This window comes from Jaculus jaculus, chromosome 16 (assembly GCF_020740685.1).
Source record: "Jaculus jaculus isolate mJacJac1 chromosome 16, mJacJac1.mat.Y.cur, whole genome shotgun sequence".
Classification (NCBI taxonomy): Eukaryota; Metazoa; Chordata; class Mammalia; order Rodentia; family Dipodidae; genus Jaculus; species Jaculus jaculus.
This window is the reverse complement of record NC_059117.1, coordinates 17163842-17188544: the sequence shown is the minus strand read 5'-3', so window position 1 is coordinate 17188544 and position 24703 is coordinate 17163842. Positions and strand designations below refer to the sequence as shown.

Sequence of the window (24703 nt, the reverse complement as noted above, 5' to 3'; positions counted from 1 at the left end):
TTGTTTAGTGATGTTTGGTTTGTTTGATTTAGGCCACTGTAAAAACCTGCAGGAGTTGAATGTCTCCGACTGCACATCACTCACAGTGAGTATACATAGCTCATTCTGCTGTTGTTTATATATACCCAGACTCCTTACACTGGAGAGCCGGTGTGCAGAGTCCACACTTTTGTGTGTATTCGGGGTTGAATGAAGAAAAAAAAAAAACAGATTGTATTAAATATTGGCAAGAACTTTTACTCCATCTGTACAATGTTATTATTAATCTTGTAGCTATCTGCCCAATACTCGAGCTGCTGGCAATGAAAGCTCTAACAATTATGCAGAAATGGACTGTGTTTATGTTTCATGCATATGTGCCTGAGGCAAACTAAACTGAGCCCCGGCAGGGATGGTAGACTCATTTTAGTAGTTTTCATGACTATTACCAACCATACCAAAGAAGATGGAAATGAACATGTGTCCCCAGATGCCTCCTTTCTGGCCCTTGGTCCCTGTCTTTCCCTCTGTCCCCAATCTGTCTTCCATTCTTTGAGCACATAATCCCTCTCTAAAAGGCAGATCTGACACATTCACCCTCATTCTCCATCACCCATACACTACTAGGCAAAGGCAAAGCACCTTAACATTACTGCCCCCTGGGAACTCTCTGTGGTCTTGCTTCCGCCACTCTTACCCTCATCTTGTTCCAATCCTGCGGACAGCTGAAGTTTCAGTGACCATATACCAAGCTCTCTTTGGAGACTTGTTGTTGCTCATGCTGTGTTGTTTGCTTGAAAGCCCTTTCCCCCTGTTCTCAAGGACCCTGCTTTCTCTGAGGTTCTCGTACTCTTCATCTTCTCAGCCATGACATTCCTGGCTCCCAGGCTTGGGTTTACTCCTGCCCCTCCCGGTTCTTATATGTTAACCCCAAGTATGGTGTTTCTGCCTCCTGTACTAGCCTAAGAGACCCAAAGGGTGGGGGATGTGTCTTATTCTTTGTGATAGTCATAGCACACGGTATAGACGTCGATGTGTAATAAATGCTCACTGGGCAATGTGGTACTGTCCTGTAATTCCAGCTACTCAGAAGGTCAAGGCAGGTAGGAAGATGGCAAGTTCAAGGTCTACCTTAGAAACTGAGTGAATTTAAGGCTGGCCTGAGTAACTTAATGTGATTCTGTTTTAAAATAAAAAGGAAACAAGAAGGGCTAGGGAAGGCTGCAGCATAGAGGCAGAGAAGCCCTGCGTTTGAGCCTAGTACCAAACACATATGCGCGAAAGTATCTGCTAAGGCCGAATGCATGTCATGCCACTGCATGGAGGTGCCATGTAGGCAGTGGGCAGTATAGGGCTGAACCTAATTCCATCTTTTGTTGAAATGCAGATATAAACCACAATTTACACTATGATAGTAAAAAAGACAAGCTAGGCACAACATAAGAGGATGACTCAGGGGTGCACCTTGGGGATCCTGACTTTGAGGGGTAGGCAGGAGATATGAAGAACTGGCAGGAAAAGAAGTGGGTGCCGGTGGAGAATGCAAACCCGAGGCAGCAAAGGCTTGCACGGAGAAGTGGCCACAGCGAGTGGGTAGGCCCGGACTGAGCCTCACATTCGGGGATTAAGAGGTAGATGAGGGATTATTTTTATTTTGGTGGGTATTGGAGCAGAAATACAATCATAGTAAGTTGGGAAGTGGGCAAGATGAAGGATAGTTAGGTCTTATTTATAAACTGATCTTTTCAGAAAAATGACTAATGGGACGGGAATAGAAGAGGGAGAGATGCAAACATAGGGGCTAGGGAGATAGCTCAGTTAGTAAAGAGCTTGCCACACAGGCATGAAAACCTGAGTTTGATCCCCAGAATCCACATCAGTGTTGGGCATAGTGACGTGCATCTATAACCCCAGTGTTGGGGAGACAGAGATGGGAGGGTCCCTGGAGCTTACTGGTCACATGTGCGTACACACATATGAACATGTGTAAATACATGAAACACACACACACACACACACACACACACACACACACACACACACACAGCAAATGGGTTTACAGAAGCTGTGGAGACTCAGTCAAAGCCATGAATGGAGCAAGTCTCTGAAGAGATGGAGGAAAATCGAAGGCCTGATTGTGGAATGCCCCTTATTATACACTAACTAACTCCATGATGAAAGTCAAGGCCCAGTTGAAAAGACATTTTCAATTGACTAAATTCCCAGCATCTTCTTTATAGATCCTCATACCTCATATTTATTTTCTTGATGAATCACTTGAAGTTCCAGTGGACGTCACGTTCTTTCCTTGTGTCTTTGAGCCCATTTTTCTCTCTGCCTAAATGATGCCCCTCACCTCCCCAGTGGCTGTGCCAGGCTGGCTAACACTTGATCAGTTTTTGAAACACTTTTCAACTCAATTGGGTCTTTTCCATTCACTTTTTTTGTTTTGTTTTGTTTTTCAAGGTTAGGTCTTGCTCTCTAGCTCAGGCTGACCTGGAATTCACTATGTAGTCTCCGGGTAGCCTCGAGCTCATGGCCATTCTCTTACCTCTGCCTCCCGAGTGCTGGGATTAAAGGCATGTGCCACCATGCCCAGCTCCATTCACTTTTTAAAATTTTATCTTCTGGGCTAGAGAGATGGTTTAGCTGTTCAAATGTTTTCTTGGGAAGCCTAAGGACCCAGGTTTGACTCTCCAGACCCCACGCAGGCCAGAAACACAAGGTGACACAGTGCGTAAGGTTACACATGCACATAAGGTGATTACGGTGGCTGGAGGCCCTGGTGCACCATATTCCCTCTCTCTCTCTCACTCCTGCTCTCATAGAAACAAGGCCAGTCTCCAGGCGCGGTGGCGCACACCTTTAATCCCAGCACTCAGGAGGCAGAGGTAGGAGGATGGCTGTGAATTCAAGACCACCCTGAGACTACATAGTTAATTCCAGGTCAGCCCGGGCCAGACTGAGACCCTACCTCACAAAAACAAAAAACAAAACAAAACAACAAGGCCAGTCTTTTGGAATTGCCTCAAAAAAAAAAAAATGTTCTTTTAAATATTATGTTCTGAAATTAGCATTGTAGAGACATAAATAAATTCATGTTAATATTGACATTAAATCATACCAAAAGCATATAGTTTAATAATTTGGCATATCCATAAAATTATGTACCCATGGCCACAATCAATTTGAGAAATTTTCCTCACTCTTAAGGAACCCACATCCATTAAACTATTTCCCGCATTCTTCCAGTTTTCTAGCCCCCTGCAATTCCATTTGCTTTTAATTAATTAAATTATTTATTTATTTATTTGAGAGAGACAGAGAGAGAAAGAGGCAGATAGGGAGAGAGAATGGGTATGCCAGGGCCTCCAGCCACTGCAAACGAACTTCAGATGCATATATCTATATCATGTACACCTATATATTATATATAGATGTACCTATAGATAGATATAGATATAGTAGATATATCTATAGATAGATATAGATGATATAGATATATCTACAGGCCTCAGGGCTCTTCAGCTCTTTTTTGTTTTTTGGCTTTTCAAGGTAGGGTCTCATGTAGCTCAGGCTGACCTGGAATTCACTATGTAGTCTCACGGTGGCCTCAAACTCAAGGCGATCCTCCTACCTCTGCCTCCCGAGTGCTGGGATTAAAGGCATGCACCACCATGCCCGGCTTAGCTCTTGACCCCAATACATAAATGAAGCATTTCCAGTAGTTTTCTGGTTTTCCCTCAGCAGCCATAGAGCACTGCCCTAGACTAGGCCAGCCAAGCGTCTTGCCAGTGGCTTACACCTCAACACGAATGAGCTGCTGCTTCATGTTCAACAGTGTGCCCAGGAAAGGGAGGGCAGACAGACATGTGAAAGAGCAGATCCCGGAAGAAACGCTCAGCTCTGTTCCCCCAGCGAAGTGAGCATGGGCTCCTTCATTAGGTCAGACTTACATCTTTGCTGCCATAGTCTTCAGCTGTCTTCCTGGGAATTTTATATGCTATAGATTCATGCCCCCCCACCACACCATGGATTTTTTTAAAGTACCTATTATGTTAAAGATATCCTGTTAAATATTACAGGTAATTTAAAAAAATATTTTATTTATTTATTTGAGAGAGAGAGAGAGAGGAAGAGGCGGATAGAGCATGGGCACACCAGGGCCTCCAGCCACTGCAAGTGAACTCCAGACACTTGTGCCACCTTGTGCATCTGGCTTACGTGGGTAGTGGGGAATCAAACCTGGGTTCTTAAGCTTTGCAGGCAAGCGCCTTAACCACTAAGCCATTTCTCCCACCCATTTGGGATAATTTTAATACAAACCAATTTTCAGTTCTTGCCTTCATGCAGCTTTGGTTTTGTATATGAATTAAGTCTTTCAGTCTTTGAATTTAATTTCTAGTGAGAAAGTCAACATGAAACCATCTGCATTGTATTTGTGAACATGAAAGTCTGATCCAAGTTTGGAATCTATAAAGGGCTAGTAATTTTATCCAGCTCCATTTTACTATTGTTTTCCTCTTTAAGACCCAGGCTGGGAGACAGGCTTATATTTAAGAACTTGAGTAACATTCGTTCAAAGGGCTTTGATGTGTCTGAGCTTGTTTTATGGAACATTCTATATTTAGAAGAATTTGAATACTATATGTTAGACAAATTCATAGGCCATTCAATCCCAAACTGTTCTTGCATTTCTGTGTTCAGACATTTGAAGATTCAATCCTGAGCTCTCTTAAATACTGAGAATAGGAATGGTCTGAACTTGTTTGGATGTCCAAGCTCCTCCAGATAGGAAAAAGCAGAGGCTGGATTTTCCCCTTAGCTCAAAGCAAAACCAGATTCCTCCCTAGTACACAGAGCATACAGCATCCTCTGTCTGACTCCAGCTTCTCTGTTGCCTCTCTAGGGTAAGCCAGCGTTCTCACACCTCTTTGCTCCGCCTCTCTTGCATTCTCTCCAGGCCTTTTCACAAGTATTCAATCACTGTAACTGTCATTATCAGCATTTTTTGTTCGTTTTTCGAGTCAGGGTCTCACTCTGGCCCAGACTGACCTGGAATTCACTGTCTAGTCTCAGGGTGGCCTTGAACTCCTACCTCTGCCTCCCGAGTGCTGGGATTAAATGCATGTGCCACACCTGGCTATTATCAACTTTTTGTTTTGTTTTGTTTTTGTTTTTAAGCTAGGGTTTCGCTCTAGCCCAAGCTGTCCTGAAATTCACTTTGTGGTCTCAGGCTGGCCTCGAATTTACAGTGATCCTCCTACCTCAGCCTCCTGAGTGCTGGGATTAAAGGCATGTGCCACCATACCCAGCTATTATCAGCATTTTTTAAAAAATTTATTTATTTATTTATTTGAGAGCGACAGACACAGAGAGAAAGACAAATAGAGGAAGAGAGAGAGAATGGGCGTGCCAGGGCTTCCTGCCTCTGCAAACGAACTCCAGATGCGTGCGCCCCTTGTGCATCTGGCTAACGTGGGACCTGGGGACCCGAGCCTCGAACCGGGGTCCTTAGGCTTCACAGGCAAGTGCTTAACTGCTAAGCCATCTCTCCAGCCCTATTATCAGCATTTTTGTTTTATTTTATTTTTTAAATTTTTTATTTATTTATTTGAGAGCAACAGACACAGAGAGAAAGATAGATAGAGGGAGAGAGAGAATGGGCATGCCAGGGCTTCCAGCCTCTGCAAACGAACTCCAGACGCGTGCGCCCCTTTGTGCATCTGGCTAATGTGGGACCTGGGGAACCGAGCCTCGAACCTGGGTCCTTAGGCTTCACAGGCAAGCGCTTAACTGCTAAGCCATCTCTCCAGCCCCTACTATCAGCATTTTTAAAAGACATATGTTGCACTTGGTAAAGTGTGGCATCACATATGGTGCTTGTTCTCTGCATTTTTAACCACTGAGCCATCTCTCCAGCCCTAATTCTCTGCATTCTTTTCAGGAAAATTGTACTATATTTGTTTTATCTGTCTGCATATATCCAAATCATCTACTTTGTGATGGAATATCTAGAAAAATTGTAACAGCTTGACTTCAGTGTTAAGAGGGCAGGGATTCTCAAAGGATTCACTCAAACTCACATAGTCCTGACACACCAGAACCTACCTTGCATCGGGGCTAGAGATACAGCTTAACATAGAAACTTGACTGGTTTACAGCATGGCTTCCTGCTGTCTTGAAGATAAGTCAGTTCCTACCAGAAAGCAAAATGCACACTGACCCTCAGGGTTTTGTTACTTTAAATATCCAAGAGTCTTGGAAGTAATGGAGGAAATGGAGGAATGGAATGTTAAACTGATCCTGATTTTGATGAAAACAAACTTACCATGTCAAGTGTGTTACTGGTGTTCTGAGCATGCGGAGTTCTCCAAATCACATCTCCTAGCCTCGTGAGGACGTACCTCTTCCAGTCAGTTACCTATAGTGGTATCTTTTGAGTACAGATGCGTGGGAAAACATTGCATTCACTGCAAACACTTAAAACTGGCTGCCTTATGGGTGTTCTGGGGAGATTTATCAACCACCATTAAATAAATAAAAACCCATTGCTCCTATAATTCTCCCTTCCCCCTCCCATCCTCCACCCTCCTCTACCTTCCTCTCCCCTCCTCACCTCTCTTCTTCCTTCCTTCCCTCCCTTTCTCCCTCTCTCTTCCCTCTTTTTTTCTTTCTCCCTTTCTCTCCTTTTCTTTTTCTTTCTGCAGAGGCTCATTGTATAGCTCAGGCTGGCCTAGAATTCATTGCATAGCCTAAGTTGCTCTTGAGTTAGAGGTGATCCTCCTAACTCCATCTCCAGAATGCTGGGATTATAGTCATGTACCTCTATGCCTGGCAGGTATTGTCTGTAGTTACTTGTATGAGCAGTAGCTCATTGCAATCAAAGTTTGAAGCTCATGTGGTCTTTATCAATTTACATTTATGTCCAGAGCTTGAAATCTCTGTTTCCCTGTCTCTCTCATGTGGTTGTCATATAATTTGTTTATCTCAGCTTCAACCTTCTGGGGAAGGTCTCTTGGAATTCTTATTTTTCCTAACCCTAGCCCCATTATTGGATTCATGCCCATGTTATATACTCCTTGTATGTTTACTTCAGACTATCTCAAACTTAGCATAACTGTCAAACATTTATTCAGCTGTTTTAAATTGTTTTTTATTTATTTATTTATTTATTTATTTATTTATTTATTTGAGAGCGACAGACACAGAGAGAAAGACAGATAGAAGGAGAGAGAGAGAATGGGCGCGCCAGGGCTTCCAGCCTCTGCAAACGAACTCCAGACGCGTGTGCCCCCTTGTGCATCTGGCTAACGTGGGACCTGGGGAACCGAGCCTCGAACCGGGGTCCTTAGGCTTCACAGGCAAGCGCTTAACCGCTAAGCCATCTCTCCAGCCCTATTCAGCTGTTTTAATATATTCATTATCAGAACCACTGAAGTTTAGCCACACACAGAGATACCTGGGTATAAATATATGAATGTAGACATGGATTCATTTTCAGTAAGTCTGTTTGTTGAGAATGTTCACTTTCCCACCTTTCAGAACACTAGGCTGGCCTGGAATTCACTATGTAGTCTCAGGATGGCCTCAAACTCACAGTGATCCTCCTACCTCTGCCTCCTGAGTGCATGAGCCATCACGCCCGGCTCTCAGAATACTTTTCATATGTCTTAAAATAGCTCAGTTTGTAACCTCCTTCCTGTATCTACAGCATCAAGAGTGCTTCACACTGTGACATTCTCACTCAGATTTCCTGTCACAGACTGAAACTTGTAAGAGTTCATCCTTTTTTAAAAAAAAAAATTGTTTATTTACAAACAGAGAGAGATAGGAGAGAGACAGAGCTTCTGTAAACGAGCTCCAGATGCATGAGCTACTTTGTACATCTGGCTTTATATGGGTACTGGGGAAATGAACCTGGGTCATTAGGCTTTGCAGGCAAGCGTCTTAACTGCTCAGTCAGCTCTCCAGCCCAAGGGCTCATCTTTGAATGAAATATCATTGTGATGTAGTAGGATTTTATTTACAAAGAAAGAGAAAAGAAGGGAACAATGAGGTTTCAAACAAAACCCCTAGCTTCTGGTTTTTAAAAAATATTTTATTTATTTATTTATTTAGTGGAGGGAGAAAGGCAGATATATAGAGAGAATCAGTGTGCCAAAGTCTCCAGCCACTGCAAACTAACCCCAGATGCATGCACCACCTGGTGCATCTGGCTTACATGGGTCCTGGGGAATCAAATCTGGGTCCTTAGGCTTCACAGGCAAGCGCCTTAACTCCTAAGCTATCCCTCCTAAGCTTCATTTCTTTTTAAAGAAGTGAAACATCTTTTTTAAACTTTAAAATTTTTATTTATTTATTTACTTACTTCAGAGAAAGAGAGGAGAGAGAAAGAGAGAGATAGGGAGAATTGGCACTCCAGGGCCTCCAGCCACCGTAAAAGAACTCCAGATGCATGTGCCATCTTGTACTGGCTTCATGTGGGTACTGGAGAATTGAGCTTGGGTCCTTACGCTTTGTAGGTAAGTGGCTGAACTGCTAAGCCATCTCTCCAGGCCCCTGTTTTTTATTTAACTAGTATCAAAGAGTATGAAGAGACCACGTGTTCCGGGCAAGAAGGGAGAGAATGGAGAAGCCTGTTGGGGTTTGATAAGGTACTTCTGTTTCTTTGTGCAGGACGAATCAATGAGACTCATTTCTGAGGGCTGCCCCGGGATCTTGTATCTCAATCTGTCCAACACAACCATCACCAACAGGACAATGCGACTCCTGCCCAGGTAATGCTGTGAATATTCACGTTTCTTTGTTTTTATGTACCCCATGCGCGCCCTGAACTTGTAAGCCTCTGCCTCCTCCTCTCCAGTGCTTGCTCTTCTGTCTTTTACAGTGAAAATCACTGTCCCTCCCATGCCCTGGCAGTTCTAGCATTCCCTGAAGGTCATCCCTTCACCAGCACCCCGCCATGGCAGCAGTGCGAGGGGACTGCCTCTGTCAAGTCCCCAAGCTGATGCCTCCACGCTCCCTACTTGACCGGAGCAGCTGGTCACTGGGTTACTTTGGCTACAGTTTTATCAGGCTTGCAGCAATGCACCAAGAAGCTTGAATCGAACCTTATCTTCTCTTTCTGCCCTCTTCCCCTCCCTGGGCATTTGAGTCTGGCCCCTAACTTTCATCTGGTGTCTGGAACCTTTATTGAACAGAAATCCTGCCTCCTGCTTCCTCAGACTGTGGGCGTTGCTGCCCAGGTTCCTAGTGGCGTGACCTGGCTGCCTGTTGAGGGGACACTGGCCGTAGGGCCTCCGACACTGGAGGGTTTTCACTTTCTGAGGACTTTCATGCGGGGCCTGCTTCTCCTTAGTCAGCACTTCCATGGAGAAGAAGGGATGGAAGAGCAGAACTAGCAGGATATTCAACTAAATTAAAATGCCTCTTTTTCAAGTTTTCTTTGTTTTCATTCTGGAAAGACTGATCAGGAAGAGTATCTGATCATACTGGGAGACATTCAAATTTGACTTTGGGAAAATATTTTTCAAACTATTGTGAAAGACTGAACTAATTTTGAGAATATAACTTTTTGAGATCCTTTGAAAAGTAACAGTGAGATGTTTGGAAAAGCTTAAGCAGAGAAAATTCTGGGTGGCAGTTTTCTTTATGTCTGACTCTAACCATTTTCCACAAATGAGGACGCCTCAAAAAAGTGTCACTCCATTTCCTACTTATTCTATTGATTATCATACCTCATCCAGTCAAGTCTACAAAACTTGACCTTTGAAATTTCTTTGGATACCTTTAGATATAGAGAGTCTCTCCCTTGCCTGCATTTATTTAACAGTTATATACTTTTTAATCAATTTGGAGTTTACTTTAGTGCTGAATGAAGCCATGATTCAAACTAGAAGTCAGTCAACTGTGCCACACGTGGCAGGCCAGTGTTTGTGTGGTCCCTCAGCCAAGGAAGTTTCCTGCTCTCACTTGTTAAGGAGTTAATCAGTCATCCAACTGACTCGCCGACGAAACAACTAAGTGCTACGTGATTCCAGAATTCACTGTGTCATCTCAGGATGGCCTCAAACTCACAGCAATCCTCCTACCTCAGCCTCCCGAGTACTGGGATTAAAGGCAAGCACTAGCATGCTTGGCAGGGTGATTCTTTATTCTGAAATTCTTAGACAGTAAGTACTCCAAACACATTATTTCCTAATATTTCTCTGCATGTAACTTAATCATGCTCTTGAGGTTTCTGTGGTGATGGTATCTCTCTGGTGACAATGTTTCTAAGTGGGGTGCTGATGCTTAGTCCTGCCCAGCTCCTGCTTCACCCCCTGTCCTTGGTACCTTAAGATGGGCCACTGGGGAGTATCCCACACCACGGACATGGCAAACACGACTAGTCAGGACTTGATGTACTGTTTTTCTTTTTCAAGTTTTTATTTTATTTATTAGAGAGAGAGAGGCAAACAGAAATATAGGGAAAGAATAGGTGTGCCAGGGCCTCCAGCTACTGCAAATGACCTCCAGATGCATGCGCCATCTTGTACATCTGGCTCTACATGGGCCCTGAGGAACTGAACCTGGGTCTTTTGGCTTTGCAGGCAAGTGCCTTAACTGCTAAGCCATCACTCCAGCCCTTTGATGTGCTATTTTATGATTATTTACACTCAAATGATGTAAAAAGATGATGAGTGAAGCAGATTAAATTTGAAAATGTCATGTCTATAGCTACCATGTTGTAAAATGAAAGAAACAAAGATACTTTCTCAATTCTTTTCAAATGGTCTGATTCAGCAAAGGTGTTCATGTCGTTGGAGGGTGAGTGAGGCCTGGGCATATACAGTCCATCTAAGTCTTCAGTGTAAGCAGATGTAGGAGTACCTGGGTGTCAAAATGCAGCTCATGGGAGTAGGCTCACACCTCAGTTGTAAATGTTAGCTGGCTGGCTGCTTTCAGAAGAGTTCGGCCAAAGTCAGTGTCAGTGTTGTATGAGAATCTGGAGTGGAAATATAGAATACTGTGTGGTTCTTACTATTTGCAAAGTTATGTAACATAACATTTGTGTTTGTAAGATAGTTAGGATATCAAATCTATAGTTGCCAGGCGTGGTGGCGCACGCCTTTAATCCCAGCACTTGGGAGGCAGAGGTAGGAGGATCGCCGTGAGTTCAAGGCCACCCTGAGACTCCATAGTGAATTCCAGGTCAGCCTGGGCTAGAATGAGACCCTACCTCGAAAAACAAACAAACAAACAACAACAAAAAAGAACTATAGTAAATTTACATATCTATGTGCCTTTCTGGAGAAATAGACAGAGATTTATCATTATACCAATAATTAAAGTAAACTGACTCATGTTTTTATGATACTTAATCTATCAGGAGCATAGTATATTTCTTACATTTTAAAAGTTCTTAAATATATCATTTTTCATTAATATAGATAACTTTTGTATAAGTTATTTCTTTTTTTTTTTTTTTTTTTTGAGGTAGGGTCTGGCTCTAGCCCAGGCTGACCTGGAATTCACTATTGTAGTCTAAGACTGGCCTTGAACTCATGGCAATCCTCTCCTATCTCTGCCTCCTGTGTGCTGAGATTAGAGGCATGTGCCACCATGCCTGGCCCTAATATTTTTTAATTGATACTATGAATGGAAGCTTTTCTGATTACATTTGCTGGTAGTATTTTATTTTCAGTTATTAGCAAAGTGAGAGAAAGAGAAGGAGGGAGAGAACAGGTGCAACAGGACCTCTAGCCACTGCAAATAAACTCCAGAAGCACGTGCCACTTTGTGCATCTGGCTTTATGTGGGTAGTGGGGAATCGAACCTGAGTTGTTAGGCTATATGAAAATGCCTTAACCACTGTGCAGTCTCTCTAGTAGCTGATTTTATTTTCTAAATGGTAATATTTGGACTTTAATATGAGGTGTAAATATGTCTTTAAACTTTCATTTGAATTACTCACTATATTTCCTTTTCAAAATAATTAGGGCTATGAAGTTATTTCTAAATAAGAATCAAAGCAAAGTACTTGTGAAATATTATTTCCATTTTCTAAAAATATCCTAGTCAGTATATGCTGCTCTTTTTGACTCAAAAGTTATTTAGAAGAGAAGTTTTTGTCTCAAGTGGTTGACGTTTCTTTGATTAAACTTCTGTTTTTAATTTTGCACTGTAGTCAAAAAATGTGGACTGAATTATTTCTGCTTTTTGGAATTTATTAAAGTTTCTTAGTGAACTAGTTTGTAATTAATTTCAGCATATCATGCATGGATGTTTAAAAACAAAGAGAGTTTGTTTTAGTGAAAAAATTCTGCATGCATGTGTATATTTATGCATATAATTTCTTGAAATGTCATAACAGTGATCTATTAGTCATCAATTATAATCACATTTCTAATTTATTTATTTTGATACTTTATACAAGATGATTAGTAAGTGTAACATTTATTATATTCTTTTTCCTGGTTGATGTGACCTTGTTATATTTTTTTTTCTTTTTGGTTGCTGGTGTTGTCTTGAAATAGGGTCTCAGTATTTAGCATATGTTGCTCTTGAACTCGTGATCCTCCTACCTCAGCCTTCTGAGTGCCAAGATTACACACATGAACTACCACACTCAGCTTGAATTTTTAAGAATCTGCTATTAATAAGCTCACATTTGCTTTCTTCTGCCTGTGCTCTTTGTGGAATAACTCTATATCCCTGTGTAGGAAACCTTTGTGTTTTTAGTTTTGCCTTTTATGTTATATGTCGGCAGCTTGCTTCTGTAAAATGGCTTATTTTCTTTGTCTATTGAAGAGGCAAATTTATAAGGCAAATATTCCTTCCTTCCTCCCTCTCTTCTTTCCTTCCTTTCTGAGGTCTTACTCTAGCCCAGGCTGATCTGGAACTGACTCTAGCCTAGGCTGGCCTTGAACTCGCAGCAATCCTCCTACCTCAGCCTCCTAAGTGCTGAGATTAAGGGCGTGAGCCATCATGCCCTGTCTGGGTCTGGAGAGGGGGGTTGAGACAGAGTCTCATGTAGCCCAGGCTGACCTCAAAACTTGTTGTATAATTGAGGTTGGCCATGAACTCTTGGTCCTTCTGTCTTTCTGTTCATTTCTTTTAGAAATGATGATAGGGTCTTGTATCATCTTGTTCTATGTTCTGGCTTCTATATTAGTACACTACACTCAGTGTTTCTGCCTTTTGCTATAGGAATTGCATTGTTTACTTTTATAACATTTTGTTGCCTGTTCTAGTTAGTGCAACTTGCTGGACTGCAGGAATGCACCACCATCTCTAGTGGTGGTTTGAACTAGATGTCCTCCAAAAACTTTTGTGTTCTGTGTTCACCATTTTCCTATAGATACATTTTAACTAGTACAGGTCACTTTCTCCATATCACTAATTCTTAAAGTATGTTCCAAACATAATAGCATTCCAGGGCCCCAGCTGGTGGCAATTTGGGAATTACAGCCTCCCGGGGTGATGTGTTGTTGGGGGGAAGGCTTATGGCTGTTTTAGCCAGCTTCCCCTTGCCACAGTGTGTGGCACACTCTTCTGATGCTGTTGCTGATGTTGGCCAGAAGGTGATGTCCAGCCTCTGCTCATGCCCTATTTCCCCTGCCCTCATGGAGCTTCCTTAGTGTGCAAGTCAAAATAAGTCCTTTCCTCCCATCCGCTGCCTTTGGTCGGGTTCTTCGTGCCAGCAACGAGAAGCTAATTGCAACACCTGTCCTCCCATGATTTCTTTAATTCTTAAGCCATCCTATGATGTCTAGAGAGATAATCTTAAAACCTCTTTGTCTTTAAGCCCAGCACTAGGGAGGCAGAGGTGGTGGATCGCTGTGAGTTCGAGGCCACCCTGAGACTACATAGTGAATTCCAGGTCAGCCTGAGCTAGAGTGAAACCCTACCTAGAAAAACCCCAAAAACAAAAACAAAACAAAACAAAGAAAACCTTCTTTTTTTAGGAAAAATTCATGAATGTTAGATTTTCAGGCACTGATTTCTACAAATGACTGCTAGTTTAGAGTTCGAACACTAATCCTGATGTATAGTTCTCCAAGTTTTCTTTTAATATCTTGTTATATCGTTTTTGTTTTTTTCTTTTGAGACAGGATCTCATGTAGCCAAGGCTGTCTTCAAACTTGCTAACTGAGGATGACCTTGGACCTGCTCCACCTCCTAAGTGCTGGGATTACAGCCAGGTGCCATCATACTTGGTTTATGTGTTACTGAGGATGGAACCTTGGGCTTCGTGTGGTTACTTAAGCACTCTGCTACTGAGCAACACGCCCAGTCCCTTTGCCTTACTTATTTATTTATTATTTTTGCTTTATCTTTAAAATTCTACCCATGTGGCTCCAGGTTCAGGATGTTTTTTTCCCCTTTATTATTGACCTTCTTTTTTTCCTGCCAAGATGTTTACAAATTTTTCCTCTTCTCAGAGAAATTGAAGACATTTTCCAAGCTTAATGGTGTTTCAATTCTTTCAATTAATTTTTCCTGGTACAGAGTAAACCTTATAAACATTAAAGCCTGGCCCTTTTTCCCAGCTATGGAAGGCTTGTTCAGGATTTGCCTGGAAAAAAATCCCATTTTATTTTATCTCTGTTTGTTTATTTATCCGTGTTCTTCAAAGCTGCTATCTTTTCTCTCACCATTTTCCTATAGATACATTTTAACTAGTACAGGTCACTTTCTCCATATCACTAATTCTTAAAGTATGTTCCAAACATAATAGCATTCCAGGAAATGTTTACCATGTGGCTGGGTAGGGAGAAGCTATGATTTGTAAGATTTCCTGATTTCTGTGGAACAAATAATCCCACTATGACCAATTTTAATCAGTCAATATGATGGTCACTTGATTAATGTGGACTTGGGACAAGATGCCAAATATTGGGCTCATGGGTTGGTTTATACCACTGTGGGAGACCTGTGAGGGGCCAAGACCTTTGCAGGAGTTTACTAAGGTTTTCTAGTTCTATGATATAAAATCTCATTTAGGGGCTGGAGAGATGGCTTAGTGGTTATGATGCTTGCCTGCAAAGCCTAAGGACCTAGGTTCAATTCCCCAGTAACTACATAAGCCAGATGCAGAAGGTAGCACATGCATCTGGAGTTTGTTTGCAGTTCTTAGAAGCCCTGGCATGCCCCTTCTGTCTCTCTCTCAAATAAATAAGTGAATATGTTTTTAAAAAATCTCATTTAGCAGCCAGGCGTGGTAGTACACGCCTTTAGTCCCAGCACTCAGATGGCAGAGGTAGGAGAATCACCATGAGTTTGAGGCTACCCTGAGTCTCCATAGTGAATTCCAGGTCAGCCTGGGCTAGAGTGAGACCCTATCTCAAAAAAAACAAAACAAAAATCTCATTTAGGACTTTGCTTAGACATTCTATACTAAGATACAAGTTTAATTGTGCATATGTGTACATATGTAAATAACTCTATATTAATTATTTCCACCTTTTAGAATTTATTAAGATATCTTGGAGTATTTTAATAATAATAGTTACATGTAATAGCATAAAATATATTTCATATATAATAGCAAATATAAACATAGAAAGAGAATATTAAAAATATATAGTTCATATGTGAAAATATGAATTTACAAAGTAGATGATTTGATAGTAGTTTGTATCACATTATGAAATTGTTTTTTGTCTGGCTGAACTTTATTTTGTTGAGATATGCTCTCTGTAGCCCAGGTGACCTGAAACTCACTGTGTAGCCCACGGTGGCCTTAAGCATGTGCAGTCTTGCCGCCTCAGCCTTGCAAGTGCTGGGATTACAGTGTGAGCCAACCATGTTTAGCTTTTCTTTTTTAAGCTACCAACTATTATTGCAAATCATACTTTGAAACAGCCTTTTTATCTTATCATATTAAACTTATTAGTGTAATTATGAACGATTTGTTAGGAACATTTTTTAAAAATTTTTTTTAAATTGTTTATTTATTTGAGAGTGAGAGAGAGGGAGAGGCAGACAGAGATACATAGAGGATGGGTGCGCCAGGGCCTCCAGCCACTGCAAACGAACTCCAGACGCGTGCGCCCCCTTGTGCACCTGGCTAACATGGGTCCTGGGGAATCGAGCCTTGAACCCGGGTCCTTAGGCTTTACAGGCAAGTGCTTAACCGCTAAGCCATCTCTCCAGCCCAGGAACATTTATTTTACAAATTAAGTTATACTTTTAGTGGCAGAGATAGAAAAGGATGATTCCAAAAAGGAATTTTGTTTTGTTCTTAACTTTTCGTTCTTGCCACTGAGTGAACATTCAGAATCAATACTACTTGACACTAATTATTTTTGTCATATAAAATGTACACTGACTTCTTTATGATTAAAAACAAATTTCATAATGAATTCTTATTTTGTGCTGTGTTTCCATTGTTTCCAGTATGCTTGGGTGTGCACAACTATCCTCCGAAGTAAAAATAACCAGAGATGTTGGTCATTGCTGCTGTCATTTCTCCTTATTGCCTTTAGTACTGCTTTCCAAATAAACCCATTGCCAGAAAAAGTTCTAATGTGTTTGCCCTTTTTGGCAACATTAATTTGCCAGATTTTTAAAAAAAAATCTTTTTCTTCACTTCCTTGGGGACTTGGTCAGCTTTCTGAAGATGAAAATGCAGGCTGTCTGTAGCTTATGCCCATTCCAGGAACTTTTTGCTTAGTATTTCCTGACTTTTTACCTTTTACAGTTATTTCTGCTTACCTCCACCTTGATGACACTCTCAGATCCTTATTTGCTTAGCATCATAGCATCTTCCCTTCAACCTGCTTTATTTCATGCCACATAGGAAGAATCATCCTGGAACAATCTTCTTATGATGTCTAGACTCTTCCCTTTTGGTCCCTAACATTACCCAACCAATCTCACCTGTCCAGGTTGCCCAAGAGAAGCCCTTCCCTCTAGGCATCTGACTGCTTCATGCTTCCCTTCACTGTGTCTGGAAGGCCTTCTCCGCTCCCCTCTTCACTTTTTAAAAATTTCTCAGCCTTTTACTCCTTTAAGTCATGCCACTTGCCAGAAGTCCAGTGATTTCTCCTTTCTCTGCATTATAATACCAGTACACATTCAATTATTTACCATGTTTTAAAAATTTTAAAACATTTTATTTTTATTTATTTAGATGAGAGAGAGAGAGAGAGAGTGAGAGGAAGAAAGAGAGAGAATGGGCACACCAGGGCCTCCAGTGGCTGCAAACAAACTCCAGATGCTTGTGTCACCCTATGCATCTGGCTTACATGGGTCCTGAAGAATTGAACTGTGGTTCTTTGGCTTTGCACATATGAACTAACCACTAAGCCATTTCTCCAGCCCCAATTTTTTTCTTTTTAATTCTTTTTCTTTATTTATTTGAGAGTGACAGACAGAGAGAGAAAGAGGCAGAGGGAGAGAGAGAGAATGGGCGCGCCAGGGCTTCCAGCAACTGCAAACGAACTCCAGATGCGTGCACCCCCTTGTGCATCTGGCTAACGTGGGTCCTGGGGAATTGTGCCTTGAACTGGGGTCCTTAGGCTTCATAGGCAAGCGCTTAACTGCTAAGCCATCTCTCCAGCCCCCAATTTTTTTTTCTTTATTTGAGAGAGAGAGAGAGAGAGAGAGAATGGGATTGCCATTGAACTCCAGATATGTGTGCCTGTGTCCCCTTGTGTGCATGCGCAACACTGCATGCTTGCGTTGCTGTGCATCTAGCTTATGTGGGACCTAGAGATTTGAACATGACTTCTTAGGCTTCACAGGTGAGTGCCTTAACCACTAAGCAATCTCTGCAGCCTTATTTACCATGTTCTAATCAACTGCAATGGGCAAAACATTCTGGACATATAGTCAGGAATAACACTAATATGTTTTTATGTTAGTTTTATATAAGGACTTGTTATGATGGTCTAGGCTGATCTTAAACTCCTAGACTCAAGAGATCCTCCTGCTTCAGCCCCAAATAACTGGGACTACAGGTGTACACCATTGTATCCAAACTTAATCTTTGTTTCTTAATAGATCCCTTATATGCTATAGTGATTTGGTATTTTTTTTAATCATCACGATCATCATGATCATAATCATCACCATGAGCTTTTTTGATGTAGTTTCTTGCTCTAGCCCAGGCTGTCCTGGAACTCACTCTGTTGTCACAGGCTGACCCTGAACACACAGCAGTCCTCCTACCTTTGCCTCCTAAGTACTAGGATTAAAGGTATTAAAGGTACCATGCCCAACATTCGTTGTTTTCATATAGATGAACTGATCCTTTAATTAGCTTGGGCATTTCTGATTTACTAGGATTATCTTGTTATATACTCTTACCAATGACCATCAAAAAGGGTCAGAAAAGGCAAGCTGCTATGCTGATTGGACAGCTAGCATGTATGAAATCATGGGTTCAGTCACCAGTATGTCATAAAATCGAATGTGATAATGTATGCCTGTAATTCCAGCACTTGGAGGTAGAGGTAGGAGATCAAGTTTATCTTCAGCTACAAAATGAGTTTGAGGCCAGCCTGGGATATATAAAACTTTGTCCTAGAAAACTAAAATATGAATAAACAAAAATAGATTATAATGTCTTAAAGACTATAGTAGTAACATAAAAGTTAACAAATCACAGAATATCCTTATACCCAATAAGCAACAGTTATCAACAATTAGGAAAAGATAAAAAGACTGCAGACACTTTGGTACAAAGCAGAATTAGAATTGTCAAGTGATCTCTGTGGTAGGCAAAGGGTGAATCAGAGCTCACTCATACAGGCAACACATTTTGTTGTAAAAAAAAATTTTTTTAATAAGAAGTAACAGCATTGCAAAAAGATTGCCAAGTGTGATTTCACTGTTAACTAGTACTTGCCTGACAGCAGCAGTTTTAAACCTGCAGCCCTGCAAATCCCTAGACAAGCCACAAGACCACCAAGATCACCAAGCTCTGCTTTCGAACTCCTGGTGGTTCCCATGAGGATCCACATTGGAGGGAGCTGCCCAGAACCTTTGATCCCAGAAGCCATTTCATCACACAAACAACCTTTTTGTCAGAACAGAGGTTCCTAACTTGGGGCTGCTGGAACCTTCCAAGGGGACCAGGATGGAATTCAGGGTCCATGAGTTTTGATGGAGCAAAAGTTCTCTCCATTTTCACAAAACTCTACTGAAATACAAGGAAAAATCAGAATAGTAGCTCTTGGCAACTTTTCACCTATATAAATCACAACCATGTTATATCTTTTTTTATGTTATATATTAATATTATAGTTGTTATATATATATTTCTACATAATACTTCTCTATATATTTCTATACATATATGTGTATATTTCTATTCATTTTTCTTTCTCTATATTTCTATATCTCTCTATATGTAGTCTATATATTTCTCTATATATATTTCAAAATATCATTGGTGCTCATTATTGCTTCACAATCACAGTACTTATTAGAACTGCCAGTAGATCTTATTATGACATATTGTTAATAAAGAAGCACATATATTACTATTTTACCCATTTGGTATTTTAAAAATATTTTGATAAGTGTATATTTAAATCTTCTTGGTTGCCTTCGTCATCTTATTCTATCTTTATTTTACGCATTTAAAAGCATTATGCTAAGAAAGGATATGTAGACTTCACAATAATCCAAAGTGTCCATGATATAAAGGAAATTCAAAGTTCCGCATTGAAAGATGTGGAGTGGTAGGCATGGACAGGGTTGGAGGCCTTGTCTGATGTTCTTTGTGCTCTTGGAATTATTGATATGCACCACTTTTATCAAATGAGTGTCCACTCCATTAACTGGAAGATGACAGTACAAACTCCACAAAACCAATCGCCATGTTGTTACTATTTGGGAGCAGTAGTGGCGGTTGTAATAATGCATACATCCTTAAAGCTTCAACGATGTCCCTGCTCATGTTAATGGTAAAAAGAAAGCACTATTACAAAAATAGTCTTACATCTGGGTTCTTGGTGAGAAAATGCATATGGAATCACATCACATGACCGATAAGAAAACCCAGAGTCAGCTACAAGGCCTATAGTTGGTCAGAGTTCATAAAAAGAGATGTATTATTCTATTCACTTTGCAGATGGGAAAACAATTTGTAAGACTTTAGGGAATTTGCAATGTGTCAAGGATAGGGTTCAAATCCAATTTGGCCAGATTCCAAACTGTTGTGCTGCCTAGCTCCCTATTCCTTTCTCCAAATTATGCACAGAAAATCACTGAATCACAGGACATCCCCAAAGGAGAGGAAGAGAGAGCATTTCCAGAGCTTTGGCTCCATTCTTAGTCCACTGTGGGGCCTGGAGAGGGCCGTGTCTTGGGAGGTTAGTGCGCAATCTCGCGCTTCTTCCAAGCCCCGCCCACTACCACTGTGGTCCAAAGGCTTCCCTCGGTCTTCTGTGAAATCTCATGTACAGCCATTCCCAGAGGGTATGTGTGTTCTGAATTAGAAATTCACTGTGGAATAGGATCGTTAAATCATATAGACATAATTTGCAAGTTTTAGGACTAAATCTAATTCATAGGCAAGGCTTGTATACCTTATTTCCCATTTATGATCATTTATTATCTGAGAGGCAGGCAGGCTATTTTTTTCCCCCTCACCACTTCTCATTCTTTGTGCTTTCTCATTTGCTCATTTGTAGATCACAAACCCAGAGCCTGTTGTTAATTCCATGCAGAGACCAGGCAATAGTGGGGGTCCCTGCACTTCTTAAATGAACCACACTTAGGAGTTTGCAAACTTCTCCAGGAGTTCTCCACTGTTCTCGGAATGCCAGTAGCATAGGCTTATCCTAGTTACCCTCCTTCCCCTCTCTGAAAGCTCTCGTTTTGGTCATTGCAATAATTGCATATTTCTTCTTTAGTGAGATCGATAGCCTCTACGTAGCTTTGATTCTCACGGCTTGCCCGCTCAGTATTAACCCATGCTTAGCCTCTGTTCATCTTTTCATTTGTAACTGCCACGAGGAAACCATTACTTAACCAAGTCGTGCAAATCTAAATCTTCATTTTTCAAGCCATGTGTTTATCAGATCCATTTTAAGCGCCTGCCATGCTTAATTTTGCCTTCCTTTTTATCCCAAATCCTCACAATCATGAGACAATTTAAAAAAGGTTTATCTTTCTTAGAATTTTGCATTTTAGTTTGGCGGTCCAAAGATAAAATCCTAAAAATAATAAATTCTTGACTTTGGTTGCAGAAACAAACTAATTTTCAAACAATACATATACAACCCCCCACTTCCAAAAAAAAAAAAAAAAAAGGTTTACTTCAGTCAACTTTCTTAAAAACTCTAGACAGAGACTCTTTATTTCTTCTCATTTGAAATCTAAGCATGCAACATCTGGTGTATTATTGGAATATCCTTTAATTAACCGGAAGAGAATTAACCAAGTTAAACTGTTGAGCATCTGATCTGCAAGGCGTCAGGACTAACGTGCAAGTTTTAGTTCTCTTTGCCTTAGCTCTCAGGAAAGCTGTGAGAACAATGCTTTTCTTGCTCTTTCCTCCCACCCTGTCTTTTCAGGTGCTTCCATAACTTGCAGAATCTCAGTTTGGCTTACTGCCGCAGGTTCACCGACAAAGGTTTACAGTACCTGAACTTGGGGAAAGGATGCCACAAGCTCATCTATCTGGACCTCTCCGGCTGCACCCAGGTTGGCCTCTGAATGTTCCCTGTCCTGCAGCGGGCGTCCTCCGGAGAGCCAGCTGCAACCAGCGCTCGTGTTGCCCTAATGCTGCGCGCAGAGCAGCACACTCTGCTTCGGAGGTTTTAAATTACATGGCCACAGCTGCTTAAATTTTTTCCCCAGGATTGCTACTATAGGCGCCTGGCTGCCTTCCACAGGCGTGTCACATTGACAAACAGGCAGAGCTCATTGGATGATGAAACAGAGCTCTTCTGTGCGGAGACTGAGCGCAGTCCTAAGGGCAGAGTCCAAATCTCGAAAACTCTAGAGCTGCTAAGATACAAACAAAGGAAAATCTTTATGGGAAAGCGGGAGGTTTGTGTAGGATTCCTGAAAAGTCACCTCTCTCGTGGGATTTCTGGGTGGGGGGTGGGAGGCAAAATACTGCAAGTAATGAATGTGAGAAGGTAAACTCATCCAAGAAGAATTGTACTTTTTAGAACTGTATTAAACTCAGGCGCTAAAATAAACAGCAGGAAGATGTGAAATGCACGAGGGAGAACACTGTAAGTTTGTGGGAACAGGATTGGGAAAACTGGGTACAAGGTCAGGTAAAGCTGTGGATCAGGCATGCGGCTTCAGACGTGGGTAGTTCTTTCTGCTCTGGTTTAAATATCTTTAAGCTATCATTTGTTTTGACTAATTTTCTTCCACTTCACTGTGGATTTTATACATATTGATGCCATAGTCTGTTTCTTATTCTATAATTACGTAACTGCATAGGTGAAAACTAGCTGAGAACCAGTTGCCTTTGCTTGAATGCCTTCCGTGTGGCAGGCCAGATGCAGCCTCTTACAGCGGAGGTAGCGTGTGTACTGCGCCCACTCAGGAAGAGACAAAGGCACAGGGTGGTCCAATAAATTGTCCAGGGTTGCACAGCTGCTGGAAACCCAGGACACTGGTCCAATCACAAGCACCTGTTGTGAACACCAAGCGAACAGATACTCCCCCGGGGTGTGAAGAGCACAGGTAACATGGATTCTCTCCTGTATGTTCTCAAATGGATAGAGTTCATCTTTTAAAATTGAGAGCTTTAATATATGAACATGCAGTAGTTTGATTATGTTTCTATCCCTTTATCCTCTTTTGTTCCCTCTCCACTGTTTTCCCATCCACTGAGAACAATCCTCTCTCAAGGTAGTCCTCCCTGTGTTTTGTGGTCTCGTTCTTTTTGTCCTCTATGCAAGAACGTCGATGGGCTCAGCACCATGCTGGTCTTGAGAGGGGGCACTGTGACCACTGAGGGGTCATGGAAGCATCTGCTGGTTCCTGTTGGGGGCACAGTGCCTCAAAGTATGCCTGTGCACCCTGTAGCTCCTACAACCTTTCTGCCCCCTCCTGCTGAGTCTTCCTAGAGCCTTGGAAGGTATGGTAGAACTCGCCTTTAATGTTGGGCTCTTAACAACCTTTTCTTTTCTGCTTTGATGAGTTTTGAGTCTTCTCGCTGTCTACCACCCTCTCCATAGAGACAGTTCTCCGGCTGACGGTGAGAGCAGCTCTCATCCTGAGAACACCTCTGCAAAAATGTCCCTTGAGCCCTGGCAGGTGTGATAGAGATGTCTCATCCAGTGCTAAGCCCTGGGCATTTTCTTGTCATTTTGATGAGACTCGAGTCTCCCCAGTATTTGCCACCATCTGTAGAAAGAAGGTTTTCTAGCCCAAAGTGAGATCAACATTAATTAAAAGACTTGTGGCGAGGGGGGGGGGGGCTGAAGAGATGGCTTAGTGGTTAAGGCACTTACCAACAAAGCCAAAGGACCCAGGTTTGACTCTCCAGGACCCATGTAAGCCAGATGCACAAGGAGTGCATGTATTTAGAATTTGTTTGCAGTGACTGGAGGCCCTGGTTGTGTCCATTTTCTCTCTCTCCCTGCTTATTTCTGTATCTCTTTTTCTCAAATAAATAAGTAAATAAAAATAAAATATTTAAAAAGAGACTTAGGGGCTGGAGAGATGGTTTAGTGGTTTGCTGGAAAAGCCAAGGGACTCAGGTTCAACTGCCCAGAACCCACATGCACAAAGTGGTTGTATGTATCTGGAGTTCATTTGCAGCAGCTAGAGGCCCTGAAGTGCCCATTCTGTCTCACTCTCTCTCTTCTCTCTATTTCTATGTGCTTGCAAATAAATAAATAAATATTTTAAAATGACTTAGACATACACACTTAGAAAGCTTTTTGATGGGCATAACATCCCTGTTTAGCTAAAAAAAAACAAAAAAACAAAACAAAACAAAAAAACAGTTGAAGCTTCCCTCTGGGGTCTATGACTTTCCAAGCCGTAAGTTTTTGACTCAGTTCTAAGTACCAGGCATGAATTTGCTCCCACTGAGCTGGGCCTCTTATCCTATCAGAAAGCAGTTGATTATCCTTGTGTGCCACCATTGTACCCATGGGTACATCTTGCCTGGCTGGTTAGTTTTGTAGCTTGCAGGATCCACTGCTTGTTTGGGTTGTAGATGACTTTTTCCCTAGCAGCTCACATGGCACCTTCCAGCACTAAGACACCTGACAAATGGATAGAATTCTCACCTAGCCATTACTACTGCCTGAACACTGTTTCTTGGTGCTCTAGGTATAGAGGGAAGGAAAAAGGACTCTTCTGTGATTGGAAATGTCTAGAACTTACATTTCTTTTCTTTTTTGAAAAATTGTATATGTATATGTGAGTGTGTCAGTGTGTGTGTGGAGGTCAGAGGATAACATTGGGGTGTTGGTCTCCCACCCTGTTTTGAGACAGTTTCCTTCTCTCTCTCTCTCTGTATTTTTCTCTCCCTTTCTTCCTCTCTCTCTTGCTACTGGTATTACATACACCATGTGTCACTTTTGCTTCTGGCTTTATGTGACTGATAGAATCTGAATTCCTATCAGCAGGCTTGCAGAGCAAATGCCTTTAACTGCTGAGCAATCAGTCCAGACCCAAGAACTAACCTCTCTTTAAAAGTGGCCTCCTGACATGTAGCATGCTCAGTACCAACATCTACCATGCCTTAAGATGCAGACAGCCTTGAAGTCTTCCTCAGCAGGCCTAAGCTTCAGATGTCTTC

The 24703-nt window shown here is 41.7% G+C and overlaps 2 protein-coding genes across 3 annotated transcripts in view; one reads left to right on the top strand and one right to left on the bottom strand.

Annotated features, from left to right (window-relative positions):
• Lrrc17 (leucine rich repeat containing 17) overlaps nt 1-21733 on the bottom strand; it is a 34982-nt gene extending 13249 nt beyond the window's left edge. The window contains exon 1 of the mRNA XM_045135825.1: nt 21568-21733. The gene's annotated coding sequence lies outside the window, so the exon portion shown is untranslated. The remainder of the gene's footprint in view (nt 1-21567) is intronic.
• Nucleotides 1-24703, top strand: part of Fbxl13 (F-box and leucine rich repeat protein 13) — a 205543-nt gene that overhangs the window by 109250 nt on the left and 71590 nt on the right. For both annotated transcript variants that reach the window (XM_045135824.1, XM_012947562.2), the window contains exons 10-12: nt 33-85; nt 8659-8759; nt 21498-21627. In XM_045135824.1, the coding sequence (XP_044991759.1) occupies nt 33-85; nt 8659-8759; nt 21498-21627 (284 nt within the window). The remainder of the gene's footprint in view (nt 1-32; nt 86-8658; nt 8760-21497; nt 21628-24703) is intronic.